General features: G+C 51.3%; 1 protein-coding gene across 4 annotated transcripts in view; it reads left to right on the top strand.

Moving 5' to 3' along the window:
- The first annotated feature begins 228 nt into the window (after positions 1 to 228).
- The window catches only part of LOC143841984 (protein hinderin-like), a 224,760-nt gene continuing 206,585 nt past the window's right edge, over positions 229 to 18,403 (top strand). For 2 of the 4 annotated variants that reach the window (XR_013232958.1, XM_077346539.1), the window contains exons 1-4: positions 229 to 310; positions 5,035 to 5,070; positions 9,572 to 9,711; positions 15,121 to 15,215. Coding sequence is in view for 3 of the 4 variants with exons in the window: in XM_077346539.1 (XP_077202654.1) it covers positions 253 to 310; positions 5,035 to 5,070; positions 9,572 to 9,711; positions 15,121 to 15,215 (329 nt within the window). In the remaining variant the exon portion in view is untranslated. Of the gene's footprint in view, positions 311 to 921; positions 994 to 5,034; positions 5,071 to 9,571; positions 9,712 to 15,120; positions 15,216 to 18,403 lie in introns of all 4 variants that reach the window. The other 2 variants (XM_077346541.1, XM_077346540.1) reach the window with 2 other exon arrangements.

The raw sequence follows: 18,403 nt of genomic DNA, 5'->3' as shown, positions 1-18,403 counted from the left end.
GTCGTAGTCCGCTTTGAACCCGCTGCGGAGGAAGCCGTGGATCGCCGGACTCCAACTCCCGTGAAGCAGCGGGCGAGGCTTCAACCCCGCCCAGCCCTCGCTTGGAGCCTTCCGGGAACGGCGACGATAGGCTGCCTCCTCGCCGGCGCCGTATCTGGGCAAAGCCGGGGCGTGGTAGCCAATGGGGAGCGGGCTTGGCGGGCGGTGGGCGTGGCTGGGCGGAGGGACGCTGGGAGTGGCGGTTGTTTCAAGATGGCGGATGTGGCCGCGGGGCCGAGACCGGAAGGAGCCGCGTACTGGAGTCGGGGCCGTATCCTTCCCTTGCGGGCGGCGAGGGGCGGCGGGGCGTGGGAGTGTCGCCAGCGGAGATAACTCGGGCCCAGGAGCGGCAGCAGGGCCGGCGGTTCGGCTTCTTAGTGGGCGCGAGCCTACCTTGCAGGGTTGTTGTGAGGGACTGCGCGGCTGGAACGCCTTGAGCGCGGGAGAGGGCTCCTGGTGGGTCGTTTTCACGGCTGGCTCTTCGCTTTCCTGCCTTCTTTAATCCTTCTCTCGCCTTTCCCCGCAGGGCGGCGGATGAGCCTCTCCCTTCACAACAGTCCTGCGAGGTAGTTCAGGCTTGTGGCTGTGGACTGGCCTTCCCAGGCAAGAATGCGAGTGTCTTTCATTGTTGTCCCGAACTTTAGAAAGTGTGTCATGCTGGTCTGCGGTGCACGTCCCCAAAAGATTTCCCAGGCATAAGTTTTCAAGAGTTGAGGCTTCCCTTGGCAGATGTGGGGACTCTCTTTAACAGCTCTCCCGTCCTCCGACTGGGATACGAAGACTTCATTCTTCATTCCTCTTGGTCTCTGACTCACAAAAACCTATGGCCTGAAAGTTTTGTTGGTTTATGCGGGTATTATAGGACTTAACGCTTAGTCCCAGCCTTAATAGATTCTGGTGAAATTTGAACCAGGGGCTTCCCCGCTTTGAACATCTACCCTTTCCCATAACAGCGTAAGTAGATTTTCATCCTTGTTGAACCTCTTTCTGTTGAGCAACTCAGGTTTAATTCTTGATGGTGGTGAGTCCCACTTGTTGGAAGTCTGCCTTCCATGTTGAATTGCTGAATATGCAGAGAAAGAGCCTGTCTTGCCAGAGGTTTTTCTGCAGAATTGGTTGAAAGGAGCAGCTTGTGTTTTGCACTGAGGTCTGGGACACCAGTTTTCAAATCTGAATTCTGCTATGACTTTGGAATAGTCTCTCTGAGTCCCATGCACCTTACCGGCTTGTTATGAAGACAAAATAAGAAAGTTAGAATTGTATATTTATATTATATACCGTCCTCCCTGAAGGCTCAGGGTGGTTTACATGAAACAAGAACAATACAGGTAGTTCCATAGTGAAAACAATAACATTGACATAATAATAACATTATAGAACGGTGGAATACTGCGAAGAGCCTTGAATTAAACTCATACTGAGTCCCAGTGGGATGGGCGAATTTGTAGTGGTTGCCATTGGAGGGAGGCTTGGGGGCCAATGGGAAGCGGTGATTGAGATAGACCTCAACCATATGCCTGGTGGAGCTCCCTTTTGCAGGCCCTGCGGAACTGTTTTAGCTTCTCTGGGAGCTCGTTCCACCAGGTGGGGGCCTCACAGCAGCCCTGTGAGGTAAGTTAGGCTGAGAGGCTGCAACCAGCCCAAGGTCACACAGCCAGCTTCCATACCAGAGTAGGGATTTGAACTTGGGCCTCTCAGACCCAGTCTGGCCATTAAGACACTATATATACTTCTGATGAGCCATTTCCAGACACTTCTGTGGTGGGCATAATGAGGCATGGTGGAATTCCTCTTCTTCCTCTGTTGATCCAAACTCTTGCCTTCTCCTTGCGTTCCATGGAAGATTGGTGTTTCCCAAATGAGGTGATGATTCAAAAAGAGTGAAGGTGGTTTAGAGCAGCTGCTTCTAATCTGGTGAGCAGCCACCTGGGTGACCTTGAGCTAGTCACAGCCCTGACAGAGCTGTTCTCACCAAGCAGTAATATCAGGGCTCTCTCAGTCCCACCTCCCTCACAGGCTGTGTAAGCTGCTTTTAGACTCCTTTGGGCAGTGAAAAGTGGGGTATAAAAACCAACTCTTCTTTTTTTATCCTTCCCTTCTTCTGGGACCTCATGTTAAATCTTCCCAGTAGCACAGAGTACAGGCTGGGAAATTATGGCTAGCCCCCCCCCCCTTAATGTATTTTTTGTTGTATGCTTTTATTGGACATTGTAATTGCACATTGTAATTGTTTATATGATGTAGACTGCCCTGAGATGACTGGATCAAGAGGAGCAGGCTAGAAATATAAAATAAATTTAAAAAAAAAGTCTCCCCACTGGGTGTGGCACTGTGTCACCCTGGCCTTGTGGGCCTTGTGTGGAGCCTGTACTCTGGAGAGGGCAGGGTGGTGCCAGATTCTTTAGTCAGAAGTGAAAAGGGGAAGGCCGGACAGAGCCGAGGTTCCGGGAAGGAAACCCATCCTGAGCAACTCAGCAGAAGTGAGAATTGGGTCTGGGTGCCTGCACTTCCTAAAGTGGAGTGGGTAAGTGGACAGTCCTTCAAAGTGCCGGCCAATCAGAGCACTTGGAGCAGCCGGTCACTCCAGCTGGCTCCCACAGCGAGGAATTTAACCCTTCCTTTTTCTGGTTCCCTGATATTCTGGCATTTCGTGGGTTGTCTTTGTATGCTCTGTGCTTTTAATTTTGGATTTGATCTTTTCATGTTTTCTTTTTAACTGTTTTCGTTTATCCTTTTGTATTTCTGAAGCCGCCCCAGGCAGGAGAGGTGCCCTAACTGTTTTTGAATAATTATATTTCAGAGGGAAGCTGTTTCTTTTCTAGATGAGGAGCGAGATGTTGCTAGCGTGGCAGGTTGTTGGATCACGATGGTAGCCATATTACTTTGCCGTACAGCGAGAGAAAAGCGTCCAGGAGCACCTTCAAGACTAACCAAATTTGTGGCAAAGGAGGACCTTTAGGCAGTCCTGCTCACTTCTTCAGATACAGGAAGGCCTTTGAAGAAGTGAGCAGTGACTCATGAAAGATCCTCCTCTGCTACAGATTTTGCTTGTCTTAAAGGTGCCCCTGGAATCTTGCTCTTTTCTCCTTCTAACATCTGGATCTATCTGAGGAAGTGACTCATGAAAGCTCCTTCCCTGCCACAAATCTAGTTAGCCTACTATGGGACTCTTGCACTTTTCTTCTTCTGTCTGAATAGTTGCTGGGAAACATACATTCACCAGGAGAAGGAGAGGACTGGGCTTCCCTTTGTCTTGAGAATTGCTTGGATTTCTCCAGGACGGCTTGGTGTCATTTTGGTCTTGTCGCTCCCGTCACGGTATTTAGCGGAACGGCTAGCACGCACCACGGGTTGTGACTTGCCGTTGAAGGCTCTGTGCATTTATTTTTGGACTCTCTTCCCTGGGGGGTGTTGTTGATTTCTGCTGTGCGTGCCTTCATGTGTTTTTCATTTCTTGGGGTAGGAGTTTCTTGGCTCTGGGCGAAGGAGACTGCTCTTGTTCCTGACGCCGAGTCTTAGTTGGGGCCAACTCAGCTGGGAAGGGATCACTTGGCTTGGTAGGCCTGTCGCACATCCCTCGACAGAGGGGCTGTGATTGGTTGCCTGGTTGTTGCAGTCTGAGTCAGTAGAAGGCAGTGTCATGTGTGGGGCTGCAGCTCAGGGGCAGAGCCTCTGCTTAGCATGATGAAGTTCCCAGGTTTAATCCCCAGCATCTCCAGTTGAAAAGTCCAGGCAGGTGGTGATGGGAAAGACCTTGACCTGAAACCTGGCCCAGTGGCAGAGCCTCTGCTTGGCATGCTGAAGTTCCCAGGTTCAATCCCCAGCATCTTCAGTTGAAAGGACCAGGCAGGAGGTGACATGGAAGACCTTCCCCTGAAACCGCAGAGAGCTGCTGACTTTGATGGACCTGTGATCTGATTTGGAAAAAGGCAGGGTCGTGCTTCATGTGCGTTAAATGGACCAAAGAACCATTGCCTTCCTCTGCATTGCAACCCTGGCTTTGGCAGTCTCCCGTTCCCAATCCCAGCCAGGGCTGATCCTGCTTTGCTTCCGAGAGCTGAGGAGATCAGGCTGGCCTGGAATCCCTCTTGGGGGCAGAAAACTAGTTCTGCTTGAGCTGCCTGCTTGCCTGTTCGTATATCGCGGGTAGCTGGGATTTGCTCAAAGCCCGGGTTTCTTCGGGGCTGTGTTTGAAAAAGGAGAGGAGAAAGGTGTGAACCTGGCAGCCTGCAGGCTTAATGTGACTTCGGAATGATTCTGTGAACTCAAGCAGGTGGTAAGTGGGTGGCCAGAAGGGATCGTGTCGGTGCTTGGCTCTTGTGGCCCTTTTTTGCATACCCGGGGAAATGCCGATCGCCACTTTCGGGTCAGGAGGTCACTTGTTTACAGGCCAGACTGGCCAGGGATTCTTGGTTTTTTTTTGGGGGGGGCATCACCTGGGCATGGAATTGTGGTCACTGTGGGTGAGCAGGGAGTTGGGAATTTCCTACATTCTGCAGGGGGTTGGTCTAGGTGACCCTGGAGGTCCCTTCCAACTCCACGATTCTGTGAATGCAGCCATGATTGATAAGCCCCTCTTCTGGATGTCCTGCTCCTAACTTCTGTGTTTCGGCACCTCAAATGGCTTTCTGGGATTTAAGCATAAAGTGTGGAATCCACGTCTGTACTTCAGTGACTGCAGCATGAGCTGTATGCACAGCTTGCAGGAGTTCTTTGAATGCTCACACCTAGTACATGTAAATGCAGCGGTTCATTATCTTTCCGATTAAAGCTACTTCTGGGGTCTTTCGTAAAGGGCAGGCTTTGGGCTGAGATCTCTCCGATGAGAAGCAGACAATGGTTCCCACGCATTCTGTTTCCTGCAAGCCATTTCTTTTTGTGGTGGAGGAGAGTGTTCACAGGCGTGTATTGCTTTCATGGCATATTATCATGTTTTCTAACTTGGGACCTTAGAAATATGTTTCCGTTGCTTTCCTTGAACGAGATCCTGCTCAGTTTCTGACGAAGACCAGACTCTGGTGTATATCCCAGGTACGATTGCTGAAAAGACTCAAAATAGGCAGCTGTCCTATTCAGCCAGTGTTATGTGAATGTGCTGAACAGCTTTGAATAGCTCATTATTGTAAGCTTCCTTGAACCATGAGGAAAGGCCTTGCTGGTGGATTTCCTGATGACACCTGGGTTTTGGCTGCTGTGTGATACAGAGAAGATGGACCACTGGCTTGATCCAGCATGGCTTCTCTTATGTCTGGGGCAGGGATGCTCTGTATCCTTGGTGCTTGGGGGTGAACAGCAGGAGGGCTTCTAGAGTTCTGGCCCCACTGGTGGCCCTCCTGAGGGCCCCTGGGTGTTGGCCACTGTGTGATGCAGAGTGTTGGACCGGATGGGACGTTGGCCAGATCCAGCAGGGCTTCCCTTATGTTCTTACTTTTCTGTCTGACTGGTCCAGATTTGTGACGACTGTGGCTGTGGCTGAGCCGTAGAACATCTGCTTGGCATGCAGAAGGTCCCAGGTTCAGTTCCCACTGCTTGGGAGAGAGGCAGTCTTTAAGTCTAATGATAAGAGGAATAATAATCTCCCTTTAAAAAGAAAAGGAAAAGACCAGCTGGGAAGTGAAGTAAAAGATTTTTGTCAAGAACCCCAAAAGGTCAAAATAAGGGGAATGAATTTAAGCCTGTGTAGGCTAGAATACAGTTTATAAAATTAAGTAGAAGAAGAAGAAGAAGAGTTGGTTCTTATATGCTGCTTTTCTCTACCCGAAGGAGGCTCAAAGCGGCTTACAGTCGCCTTCCCATTCCTCTACACACAACAGACACCCTGTGAGGGAGAGGAGGCTGAGAGAGCCCTGATATTCCTGCTTGGTCAGAACAGTTTTATCAGTGCCGTGGCGAGCCCAAGGTCACCCAGCTGGTTGCATGTGGGGGAGCACAGAATCGAACCTGGCATGCCAGATTAGAAGTCCACACTCCTAACCACTACACCAAACTGGCTCTCTAAAGTACTAATATTTATAAAATTAGAAACCCAAAGCTTATTGCATAGCCTAAAGGAAATTAGTGCATAATGCATACCATTGTCTCCACTGACCAGATGCATTTTGGTGTTGCGGTTAGCAGTGTGGGCTTCTAATCTGGTGAGCCGGGTATGATCTCCCACTCCTCCCCTGCATGCAGCCAACTGGGTGACCTTGGGCCAGTCAGAGTCCTGTTAGAGCTGTTCTCATAGAGCAGTTCTTCTAGAGCTCTCTCAGCCTCACCCACTTCACGTCTGTTGTGGGGAGAGGAAGGGAAGGTTATTGGAAGCCGCTTTGAGACTCCTTCGGGGAGAGAAAAGTGGCCTCTATGAACCAAGTATTCTTCTTCAGTAATCTCAGGGCTCTCTCAGCCTCACCCACCTCACAGGCTGTCTGTTGTGGGGAGAGGAAGGGAAGGCGACTGTAAGCCGCTTTGAGACTCTTTCGGGTAGAGAAAAGCAGCTTATAAGAACCAACTCTTCTTCTTCTGCTTGGCGTTACCACCTTTATCAATGGTCAGGCATGAAATAAAAACAGCATACATAAATTAAAAGAATTACAAAAGTGATATATCAAGTTAACTCCTGTTAATAAAACGATATTCTGTACTCTGGACAGTCTGGACCAGGGGTAGTCAAACTGCGGCCCTCCAGATGTCCATGGACTACAATTCCCACGAGCCCCTGCCAGCATTTGTCCATGGACATCTGGAGGGCCGCAGTTTGACTACCCCTGGTCTGGACCATAGTCAATTCTGTGGATCAGCCAGCCAGATAAAACTATATGAGGCCTCTACTGTTTCAAAGGCAGGCACTGGTCAAGGGAAGCACTTTCTGCATCCATTGAGTGTCAGGTAGGTGCCAACATTCACCCAAAGTCTGCTGCAGGGGAAAGATTTTTGCCCAATATTCTTGGCAGCAGCTGCCAGTCACAGTCGTCCGTCTCGAAACAGGGGGACAAGCAATCTTCAACCTCAGGCACCTTCACGTGGTACCTTTGCCTGCGTATCCATTTCTGTATAAAACAGCGCCCCTGAGTTTGCCCTTAGATCCCATCCTTACTGCTCTGAAATGTATTTTTTTCCCCTGCAGTGAGAGCTGCATGGGCATGATTTATGACCTCAGGGCCCATGTTGCAAAATGCTCTTGTGGCCCCAAGTCCAAGAGGTCCACCTCGTTTAATCAGCCGATAAGCCTTTTAGCTCACACGTCGACCAGTTCCTCCTTCCTGGTGATCAGGGTCCCTTGGGAGCCGAAAGAAGCGTGGGTGCAGGCCGGAGCAGCGGTACGCGTTGGCACAGGGCTGGGTGAATGGCCGGGTTGACACTTGTAAGAATGTTCCAGCTGTGCAGGAGAAGGAGATGAGAACCTCTCTTCTCTGGCTGTTGAAACGTGTTCTCGTCATCTTCCGTGTTCGTTTTTAGAAGCATCTCTAGTGCATCATTCCGTCGGTTCCTTTTCTTTGACTAGGGAGAGACATCTGCTGAGTCCAAACCAGCCCTTCCAGGCCCCACCCATTTTTTGAAACCACTTGGCAGACACCAGGTGAAGTATTGGTGGGTGCCATTTTGGTGACCTTTCTATCAGCTGCACCACACAAACTCTGACAAGACAGGGAAGTTGTTAACCCCCCTTTGTTTTAGAAGAAGGAAGAGTTGGTTCTTATATGCCACTTTTCTCAACCCGAAGGAGGCTCAAAGTGGCTTACAGTCGCCTTCCCTTCCTCTCCCCACAAGACACCCTGTGAGGGAGGTGGGGCTGAGAGAGCCCTGAGATTACTGAAGAAGAAGAGTTGGTTCTTCTATGCCGCTTTTCTCAACCCGAAGGAGGCTCAGAGCGGCTTACAGTCACCTTCCCTTTCCTCTCCCCACAACAGACACCCTGTGAGGGAGGGGAGGCTGAGAGAGCTCTGATATTCCTGCTCCGTCAAAACAGCACTGTCAGGGCTGTGCCTAGCCCAAGGTCACCCAGCGGCTGCATGTGGAGGAGTACGGAATCAAATCTTGCTCGCCTGATTAGACGTCCACGCTCCTAACTGCTATGCCAAGCTGGCTCTCTTATAATGGAGGGGATATTTGCCATTTCCCCTGCCTGCCTGCCCTTTCCTGGCTCCTTCTGTCGAAACCTTTGCTTCTATTGCGAATTGCAGAAGGACATTCTTGGGTCTAAGCTCAGGACGCTCCGATCTTCTTCGGCTTTAGCACTAGTCCCATCGTCATCTGGGAACGAGTGCCCAAGTTTTGAGACTCCTAGCTTCATGAGTTTTGCCATCCACGATCACTCATCTTTCCCTTGTTGGAGACTGGCGTTATTCACAGTCAGCTTTTCTTAATCAAGACTCAAGGCGGGTTACCAGGGGAAAGTTCATGCCGTCAACGGGACAAGACCTCAGACGTGCCACGTAATACAACTTGGGGGGGGGGGGGGGCTGCAGACCTCTAAAAACCCAGCCTAAATATTCTGCCATGTTAGCCATGACAAAACTGGTATTATAAAGTGGAAAGTGATGCCTTGAGAGCAAGATAAATACATACTGTAAGCAGCAGTACAAGCCACGTTCCCATTTCTTGGAATGGGAAGGTGACTGTAAGCCGCTTTGAGCCTCCTTCGGGTAGGGAAAAGTGGCATATAAGAACCAACTCTTCTTCTTCTTCTTCTTCTTCTTTTTTTATTAAAGCATCTTCCTGATCCATTCTGTGTTAATATAGCCAAAGGCCCTTGTTCCTGAGGCCCTCTCTCCCCCGGGCTCTCCCACGTTTCACTCATCTGAGCAAAATGGGCAATATCTCGGCTGCAGCCCCCACCTTGTGGGACACCCTGGCTGTGGGGCCAGGAAGGCTCCCACACTCCTGGCTTTCTGCACCCCAAATCTTGTTTCATTGTTCATTCTTGATTGTCTTGACTCTGTGTTTAAGTGGACTTGAGTCCCTGGGGGGGGGGAGTAAATAATTTTAAAAAACCCAATGATTAGGTTTTTCATAATTTGCAGACTGTCAGAAGCGTGAACCAGCATGATGTAGTTGGGCCAGCTACAGTTCTCCCAAAACTCTCTCAGGATGTCTGTTGTGGGGAGAGGAAGGGAAGATAAATGTAAGCTCCTTTGAGAGAATCATAGGCTCATAGAGTTGGGAGGGACCTCCTGGGTCATCTAGTCCAACCCCCTGCACTATCCAGGACACTCTCAACCCTATCGCTCACCCACTGGAACTTGTCAGTGAAAGCATGAGCTTTCATGTGCATGCACACTTCCACAGATACAATGTCTGAGGAATGCATACAGACACTGTATTTGAGGAAGTGTGCCTGCCCACAAAAGCTCACGCCTTGATTAAATCTTTGTTGATCTTAAAGGTGCCACTGGACCCGAATTCTGTAGGGGTAGGAAGGAACATTCCAAGGCTGGTGCTGTGCTGCTTAAGTTATTTTGGTTTTCCTTTCGGTTCCCACATTGTGGTGGTGGGAGAACAGCCTCCTTGGAATGAATTTGAGATGGCCTGATTTGGGTTGTTCCATCCTTAGGAGTTTCTGCAGAGAGGAATTTTAGTGCAAGACACCGGCCGAAGAGTCAGAAAGCAGAAGTGAAGGCCAAGAAACCCGCAGCATCTGACTCCATCCCGATGGATGCCTCGAAAAACGCTGGAGAAGCCGCCGGAGAGCAGGTTAGTGCTTGTGGAAGAGTAAAAGAAAAGCTGTTTTTTAATAACTTGCTTTTTACGTCCTGAAGGAGTCCCAAAGCCGATTACCGCCCCCTTTCCCTTCCTCTCCCCACCACTGATACCCTGTGAGGCTGAGAGAGCTGTAAGGGAACTGCCCCACAAGAACAACCCTAAGAGAAATGTGTCTGGCCCAAGGGACACCCAGCTGGCTGGTTAAGGAGGTGTAGGGGACAAACCTGATTCTTGAGATTAGAGCCCTGCCGCTCTTTAACCCCTACACCACGCTGGCTCTCAAAAAGAAAGAAACAGGAATAAAATTTGGAATTCGCTGCCAGAGGCTGTAGTGATGGCTACTAGTCACGGTGGCTGAGCAGAACGTCCACATACAGATGCACTAAGTCTCTCAATCCCAGATCTAGGAGGCAACTTCAAGGGAAGGCCTTGACCTCTCTGCCCTGTTGTTGGCTGTCCAATGGAACTGGTTGGCCACTGTGTGGGACAGGAGGTTGTACTAGATGGACCCTCACTGGTCTGATCCAGCAGGGCTCTTCTCATGTTCTTATGAAGGTCTCAGTCTCTCTGCCCTGTGGTTGGCCCTCCGGAGGAACTAGTTGGCCACTGTGTGAGTTGGGATGCTAGACTAGATGAGCTACTTATCTGTTCCAGCAGGGGTCTTATGTGTTGACCCTGCTTAGCTTCTGAGATGAGATCAAGCTTCTCCCATACTTGTGAAACACTATTGGTATGCCATCGGTTCTAGGTGAAATCTCTTGCTGGATTCTCCCCTGCAAAGGCACTGCTCCTTCCAGATTTCCAGGACTTTCACATCCTGGGATTGTCGATCCTACAAAAAGGCCGTTGTTGGACAGATACAATCAAGGGGCTTTTCTGATGGGGAGTGCTTGCTTTCTGGCTGTCCAAGAAGCATTTCTTTTGGCTGCATACAGGGTACCCACCTGAAAGAGGCCCTCGGACACCAGCTGAAATGACAGCAGGGTTCATGTCCGTGAACTTCCCTGTCCCCAAATCCTGGACTGATGTGGCTCACTCTGTCTTTTTGTGACATGCGGCAGGAGAGCGCATGTGACGGGTGAGAATGCACAAAGAGAGCAGTTCCCTTGGCATGGCCTTTGAAAAGCGAAGGGAAAGTTGAACAGATGCGACCTCCTGCTGGAAACCCAAAGTGCTTTGACTGAAGTCTGAATTAAACACAAATCAAAAGGTTTGAACGGGGGCTGGGCTCCTACGCCTTGGGTCGGGAAGGATATCACTCATCGCAGAGTGACGGCCACTCTCCATTTCAAAGGCGGCATAAAATAATAATTCGGTTGGCTTTTGAAGATTTCTTTGAAAGGAATATCTGCAAAAGGGGCATGTTTCCCCGGCAGGGCTGGGCCTCACATCCCCGTGATCCATGGGAAGGACTGCAGTCAGCTTGGTGACCCCCAAGAAAGGTGTTAGAGGGGGCTATGGTGTCATGGTTGTCGTGTTGGGGACCCCCAGTTTCAGAGGGCAGCCATGTCGGTCTGCAGTAGAGTAGCTAGATTCAAACCCAGTAGCACTGTAGAGACCAACACCAGACCAAGCCTGGTGATCTTTCTTCTGCCCTGCGAGGGGAGCAATCTGGGACGGTGTTTGATTTTGGGCCAATGGCTGCTGCTGCGGTTTGTGAGAACTCCACTGTCGCATCTGCACCTTGGCTGCTGGTAGGAACATGAAAGTCAGGTTGGTTTGATGTTCCTTCCAGCTGGGGTAGACAACCTGTGGTCCTCCAGATGTTCATGGACTACAATTCCCATGAGCCCCTGCCAGCAAACGCAGAAAATTAGCAGGGGGGGCAGAAAATTAGCATCTGTAGGGAGAGAGGAGGAGCCTCTTGTGGCTCAGGGTGGTAAAGCAGCCCACCTGCTGTCTCACCATGAGGCTGGGAGTTTGATCCCAGCTGCTGGCTCAAGGTTGACTCAGCCTTCCATCCTTCCGAGGCCGGTAAAATGAGCACCCAGCTTGCTGGGGGGTAAACGGTCATGACTGGGGAAGGCACTGGCAAACCACCCCGTATTGAGTCTGCCAAGAAAACGCTAGAGGGCATCACCCCAAGGGTCAGACATGACCTGGTGCTGGCACAGGGGATACCTTTACTTTTAGGGAGAGAGGATTGGTATGTCCCTATTTAGACTTTGGGCGGGGGGATCCATTGTTCTGAACTTGTAAATGAACTCAGGCCCAGCAATCTCCCCTTGTAATTGCCCTTTGAAGCTTCTCTTCTGAGAGCCAGCTTAATGTCCTGGTTATGAGCGGCAGCCTCTAATATGGAGAACTGGGTTTGATCCCCTGGTCCTCCTCCACATGCAGCCTGCTGGGTGGCCTTGGGGCAGGCACAGCCCTGATAGTGCTGTTCTGACCAAGTGGACCTGTCTGTGCTGCCCAGCTGGGCCGTACCTACTCAGCTGGAGGGCTGAGACCAAGTCAGGTGGCAACACAAAGTCCAGAGTCCAGTCCAGGAGCCAGGGGACACAGTTCACATAGCGGCTGGGTCAGGGAGCGAAGTCAAAGCTGGGCCAGAGTCGCGAGCCAGAGAGAGAAAGAGTCAAAAGCCAAACCAGAGCAGAGTCTGAAGCCAAGGGTCAGGAGCCGGACAAAGTCAGAAGCTAAGCTGAAGTCAGGAGCCAGATGACAGTAGAGCCGAGTTGTAGCGAACTGAAACACGGAGGTGTCTGGGAAAGACAGGCAGGGAAACGCATGTGTTGCACCCACAAAGGGCTTCCCTCGAGCCTTGTCTTCAGCACACGAAGGTTGGGTGGGTTAGCCTTCAGCCAGGGGACTTGCAGCTGAGCCTGATCCTCATCTGAGGAATTGCTGCAGGTGGGCCCCATCTAGACTGACAGCCCTGCTGATCTTCTGACAGCTGTCAGATTCGTGTGCCGCACCTTCACTGCTGCTCCGGTGAGTCCTCTGGGCTGGATGGGGACTCGTCCTGGGGTTTCACGGAGAGGATCGGGTGGACCAGCAGGATCTCCAGGCTGTGCCAGGAGAGTGCTTGGACTGGCCAGCATACCTGGGTCAGCTACGGCCTCCGGAGTGCCCTCTTGGGCGCTCGGCTGGAGTTGCAGCTGGAGCAGGCAGGACACTGTCAGAGCTCTCTCAGTCCCACCTCCCTCCCAGGGTGTCTGTTGAGGGCAGAGGAAGGGAAGCTGCTTTGAGACTCCTTTGTGTAGTGAAAAGCGGGGTATAAAACCCAACTCCTATTCTGCCACTTGTTGGTCAGCGGTGGAATGACCCTGAGATAATTCCCAATTATACTCTGAAAATCTCCGTGGTCCCTAAGGTGCTCCTGGACTCCAATTGAGTGTTTCTCCTGCAGGCCAGCAGGGCTACTCTCTGAAACTGTCTTTGTGAAGACACACTCGTGGTTCGTGCAAGCGGGACAGACCCTTCCTTTGCTTTCTTCGCAAACTGTTCCGCATCGTGCCGTTTCCCGATTGGGTAGAAGCAGCCAGCTCTCGAGGGGAATGCATTTTCAACCCAGAGTAATTTCACAGCGGTGTTGACCGTATCGTTGTCCGTGAAGATGTACAGGGCATAAACTGCGGCTGAAATAAAATTCATCTTTGGACTGCCATGGCGGGGACATGCACACACGTCTGAGTTTTGCGTAACTCGGCCTGAGTGCCCCCCCCCCCCATCTGCCCCGTGGAATGACAGACACTGCTGGGTTCCGTGGTTCGCACAGCCCACGGTTTGCACAGAGACAATTTCGGGTTCTTTTAATTGGAAAAGTGCAGCAGCGGCACAAAGTTTGGCGTTGGTGAGGTGGTAGCGCCTCGTAAAGAGCTGTCTTCCCCCTGCTTTTATCGCTACTGACAGCTCATTCCAGTGGAAATTATCTGCATAAGTTAATATTCATGTTGAAACGTGATTTCACGGAGTCGATAAATCTGGAAAGACTTGGAGTGTGTTCTCTCCCCCCCCCTAATTGAATGCCTTCACACTGTTTTGACACTTTGGCTGCATCTCACTTTTTATTTAGCCCGCTTTTTAGAGTCGGAGGGTTGGGGATTGCCCTGATTTGAGGGAAGATCTGTATTTGGGATTCTTTCGGGCAGATCCAGACAAATCTGCTCATTGTACCCCAAGGGAATTCGCCACAAAACACCGTCAGTTGGCTACCTGCCTTCCAACCTGGCCATTAATTTTGGTTGCCCTCCCAGCGACGTCTGAATATCTCAGTTGCCTCCACAATATTTGAATACTTTGTGCAATTCGCCTTTATCGATACCTGTGGACTGTCAGCTTCTAATTTATCAGTTGCTTCTCCAGATCAAAGGGCCTTAGGTGGCGAGTATTAAAGACCTCAGAAGAGCCCTGCTGGGTCAGTAGCCAACCAGTTCCTCTGGAGGTCCAACAGCAGGGCAGAGAGGCTGAGGCCTGTAGCAGTTTGGTGATTCGGTCAGGGCCTGAGTCTCTTTCTTTCCCTTGACCAAGGTCGAGCTTTCTAGAAACTGATGATGTCTTACATGACCAAAAGGGTATTTCATTGGTTTAGTGACCAGCCCCCACCCCCGTGAACCCTTTGGGCTCCCTTCTTGCATTTTTCCATCTGTGGCCCCCTTCAGATGGGCCAGCCCCCCACCCCCACCCCCACCCCCATTGAGAATGGCTGCTCTAGAGTTTGATTCAAAGTATCAGCATAATTATGAAGGGGGGTGGGGTGGGGTGGGGTGGAGTGGGTGGCCCATGTGACCAGCGGCTGCTGTGAAGATTTTGGCACTTGTGTCACACCTGTAGTGGTGGAAAGCACAGGCAGGTTGCATCCAACTGAGCTGGGCTTTGGAGGAAAGCCCGCTGTTTTTACCTTTGCCTGCCTCTGCCTAGCAGCCCTGGTCTTCCTGCTGGGGGAGAGGTTGCCTCACATCCAAGTCCTCAGCAGGGCTAATACTGCTTAGCTTCTGAGATCAGGGCTATGCTCACCTTAAATCCAGAGACTGAAGGACCTTGGTATGTCACATCCCATATCTCTTGTTTCCCTGGACCTAGGGCAGAGAAGGGAGTATGGGGCAGGGGAATAACTGGGGAGGCCTGGATTCAATTCTCCATCCGGCCTCACCTACCTCAAAGGGTTGTTGTGCGGAGCCCAAAAGTGTAGCCACCAGAGCTACTTGGAGGTGTGATAAAAGAGAGCGAGAGCTATAATCTTCAGAAAGACAAGTTAATGCAGAATCCCGGGGCATGCAACCTGAGAAATTGCCTTGCTGGCTGATTCTTCATTGTTCAGAATCTTGCATTTTCTCCCATTCTTGAGTCACCTGAGGCTGAACATGCAGGCTTTGGTGCTTGAAATACTTTTATTGTCAATTCAGGAACGCTCGTTCCATGTTAATGCGGCTTTTTAAAATGCCGGTTTTAATTTTTCAGGTCTCCGACAAAGGAGGAAGGAAGAGTGCCTCTCTAAAGGATTTATGTCCCGAAGACAAGAGGCGCATCGCAAACTTAATTAAGGAGCTCGCAAGGTGAGGATAAACTCCGCTGGATAATGCATCAGGCTTAGGGCAAGAGCCTCCATCCAATTAGTGCGTTATGAAGTTGAAGCGTTCCTGTTTATTAAAAGTCTGTGATTGCTCTTCTTGGCTGGCGCCAGTATTGCCAGGGCGGGGCGGAAGCGGGAGATTGCCGGCTCTTCACCACGTACTGCCAGTGGCTTCTTGGGACACTTGTCCACATGGGGTTCCTTAGGGCCTGTTGCGTGGTTCCCGTGCCAGTACCTGAAGAACATCAGAAGTGCCCTGCTGGATCAGACCAGCGGCCTACCTAATGCAGCCGCCTGTCTCACCCAGCGGCCAGCTAGATCCTCTGGACACACAGAGGCCAGAGATGCTGAGGCCTTCCCCTGATAGGAACCTCAGAAGAGCCCTGCTGAATCAGACCAGTGGTCCATCTAGTCCATTCTCCCGACTCACTCAGGGGCCAGCCACAAGGCAGAGAGGCCGAGGCCTTCCCCTGATAGGAACCTCAGAAGAGCCCTGCTGGGTCAGGCCAGGGAGGGTCCATCTAGTCCAGCCTCCTGTCTCACATAGGGGCCAGCCAGTTCCTCTGCAGGGCCAACAACAGGGCAGAAAGGCCGAGGCCTGCATAAGAACCTCATAAGTGCCTTGCTGGATCAGACCAGTGATCCTTCTGTAGCCCCCCAGCCTCTCTCATATAGTGGCCAACCAGTTGCTCTGGAGGGCCAGCCACAGGGCAGAGAGGCCAAGACCTTCATAAGACCCTCAGAAGAGCCCTGCTGGGTCAGACCAGGGCTCCATCCAGTCCAGCCTCCCATCTCACCCAGGGGCCAGCCAGTTCCTCTGTAGGGCAGAGAGGCCTTCCCCTGATGTTGGCTCCTGGCTCCGGGATTCACAGGCTTAGTGCCTCCCAATGTAGAAGTTTCCTGCATACTCCATGGCTAGCAGTCGTGCATAGACTGCTTACCTCGCTTTTCTTTCCATGTGGAACTGCAAGCCTGTCTTCACGTCGGTCTCCCTGTCTCTTACAACAGTCCTGTGTGCTGGGCTAGGCAGAGAGGGCTTGACAGGCCGAAGGCTACGGGGGAGCTTTCATGGTAGAAGTGTGGATTCGAACCTGCCTTGCTCAGGGGCCTCGTCCCCACTTTTTCCATTATGTAAGACTGGCTCTAAGTACAGCTGTCTTGGGTACATGCAGAGGAGGGAGAAGAGCAGCTGGTTTTTCTGCCCCACTTTTCTCTACCTGAAGGAGTCTCAAAGCAGCTCACAATCGCCTTCCTTTCCTCTCCCCACAACAAAGCGCCCTATCTGATAGGTGGGGCTGGGAGAGCTCTGACAGAACTGCTCTGTGAGAACAGCGCTGACAGGACTGTGATTCACCTAAGGTCACCCAGCGGGCTGCATGTGGAGGAGGAGGGGGGAATTGAGCCCTGCTCGCCCAATTAGAAGTTGACGCTCTTAACCACAACACCAGAGAATCTCAGCTTTTGGTGCTGAAAACACACCTTAGTTCTCATGGGTTTGGCAAAAAAAAACGTTGACATATGAAGCTTGATCACATGATATGCTTCTGTGTGTTGTTCCTGATTTTTGCTATCCTAGCCCCATGGCATTGCTTGTTGCATAGGTAAAGGTAAAGCTGTGCAAGCACCGGGTCATGTCTGACCCTTGGGGTGACGCCCTCCAGCGTTTTCATGGCAGACTCAATACGGGGTGGTTTGCCAGTGCCTTCCCCAGTCATTACCGTTTACCCCCCAGCAAGCTGGGTCCTCATTTTACCGCCCTTGGAAGCTGAGTCAACCTTGAGCCGGCTGCTGGGATCGAACTCCCAGCCTCATGGGCAGAGCTTGAGAGAGCATGTAGCTGCCTTACCACTCTGCGCCACAAGAGGTTCTTACTGCTCGTTGCATGTCTCCCGCTATTTGACTGCGCGGCCCAGTGGAAGAGCATCTGCTGGGCATGCGGGAAGTCCCAGATCCAATCCCTGGGGTCTCTAGTTGAAAGCAGGGGATGTGAAAGACCTTCCCTTGCCTGAAACCCTGGAGAGTCACTGTCAGAGTCGGCCGTCCTGACTGTGGTGGATCAGGGTGTGTGATTGACTATAAGGGCAGCCTCACGTGTTCATGTAGTTTTGTTCCGATTAATCTGCCCTGAGTCCTGCTGCTGAGAATAAATGAGCCAGAATCTGTAGAAGGACTAAGGAAGACGGGAACCATGTCGTAAGTCCAGCATCTGGAGCAGGCTTTTCTCACCCAGAGTTTCGTGAAACCCTGGGGTTTCTCGACAGCCCTGGAAGGGTGTCCCAAATGGGGTGGGAATTATTTAATTTTTTTATACATTTTAAAAGTTTGCTAAACATTTATCAGATGCTGTGAACGTATATGCCAACCCTGCCCCCTCCCCCGGCCAATTTTCTGCACGATCGCACCACTTCTGGGGGTTCTCGAAGCCTGATGAAGAACATTTTGGGGTCAAACAGCTAAGAAAGGCTGGTCTGGAGGAAGCCACCCTTCTCCAGCTCCCTGCCATCCAGCCGGACTTTGCCTGGCCCCATTTTTCAGCACTTTAATCTCTGCTCAGAATTTGCATGTTCTCAGAAGGTCTTGGGAAGGAAGGGGATGGAGACCAACTGGAGAGGCCAGGGACTGAACCTGGGACCTTCTGCGTGCTGAGCAGATGTTCTTCCGCTGACGCACGTCCCCCTCCCCTCTTGGCCAGAGCACCCTGTGGATAGGAGCGCCATGAGTCTGCTGCAATTCGGTGCCACGTTCTTCTATTCATTGTCCATTACGTCACTTAAGCAGAGCCTCCTCTCCGGATTTCCTGTGGCATCTGGCAGAGAATTCTTAGCTGGACCTGCTCTCCGGCCGGCATAGCCGGTCTGGCATTTGTGCCACTAGAGGGCGGCCAAGGCGTTTTCCCTCCCTCCTGTGATTTTTCATTCTGTGTTTTATTAGCAGAAAGAACAATGTTCTTTCCTGGGTTATATTTTAGGTTTCGTGCCTGGGTGAAGGGGAAACCAGAGTTGTGGGTTTGGGTTTTGCTGTGTGTTTAAAAGCAGGTACTTAAAGGGCTTGAGAGGTACCCTTTAAGAATGGCATTGCTTTGTCCTTAGGTAATCCGAAGGGACCCTGTTCCCCGGCTGCGCATTAGATTCTGGGCACGGCCGAAAAGCCGACTGGAGTGGGTTGATTTTA

This window comes from Paroedura picta, chromosome 7, assembly GCF_049243985.1.
Source record: "Paroedura picta isolate Pp20150507F chromosome 7, Ppicta_v3.0, whole genome shotgun sequence".
NCBI lineage: Eukaryota > Metazoa > Chordata > Lepidosauria > Squamata > Gekkonidae > Paroedura > Paroedura picta.
Note: the sequence above shows the minus strand (reverse complement) of the source record. Positions and strands in the feature narration are given on the sequence as shown.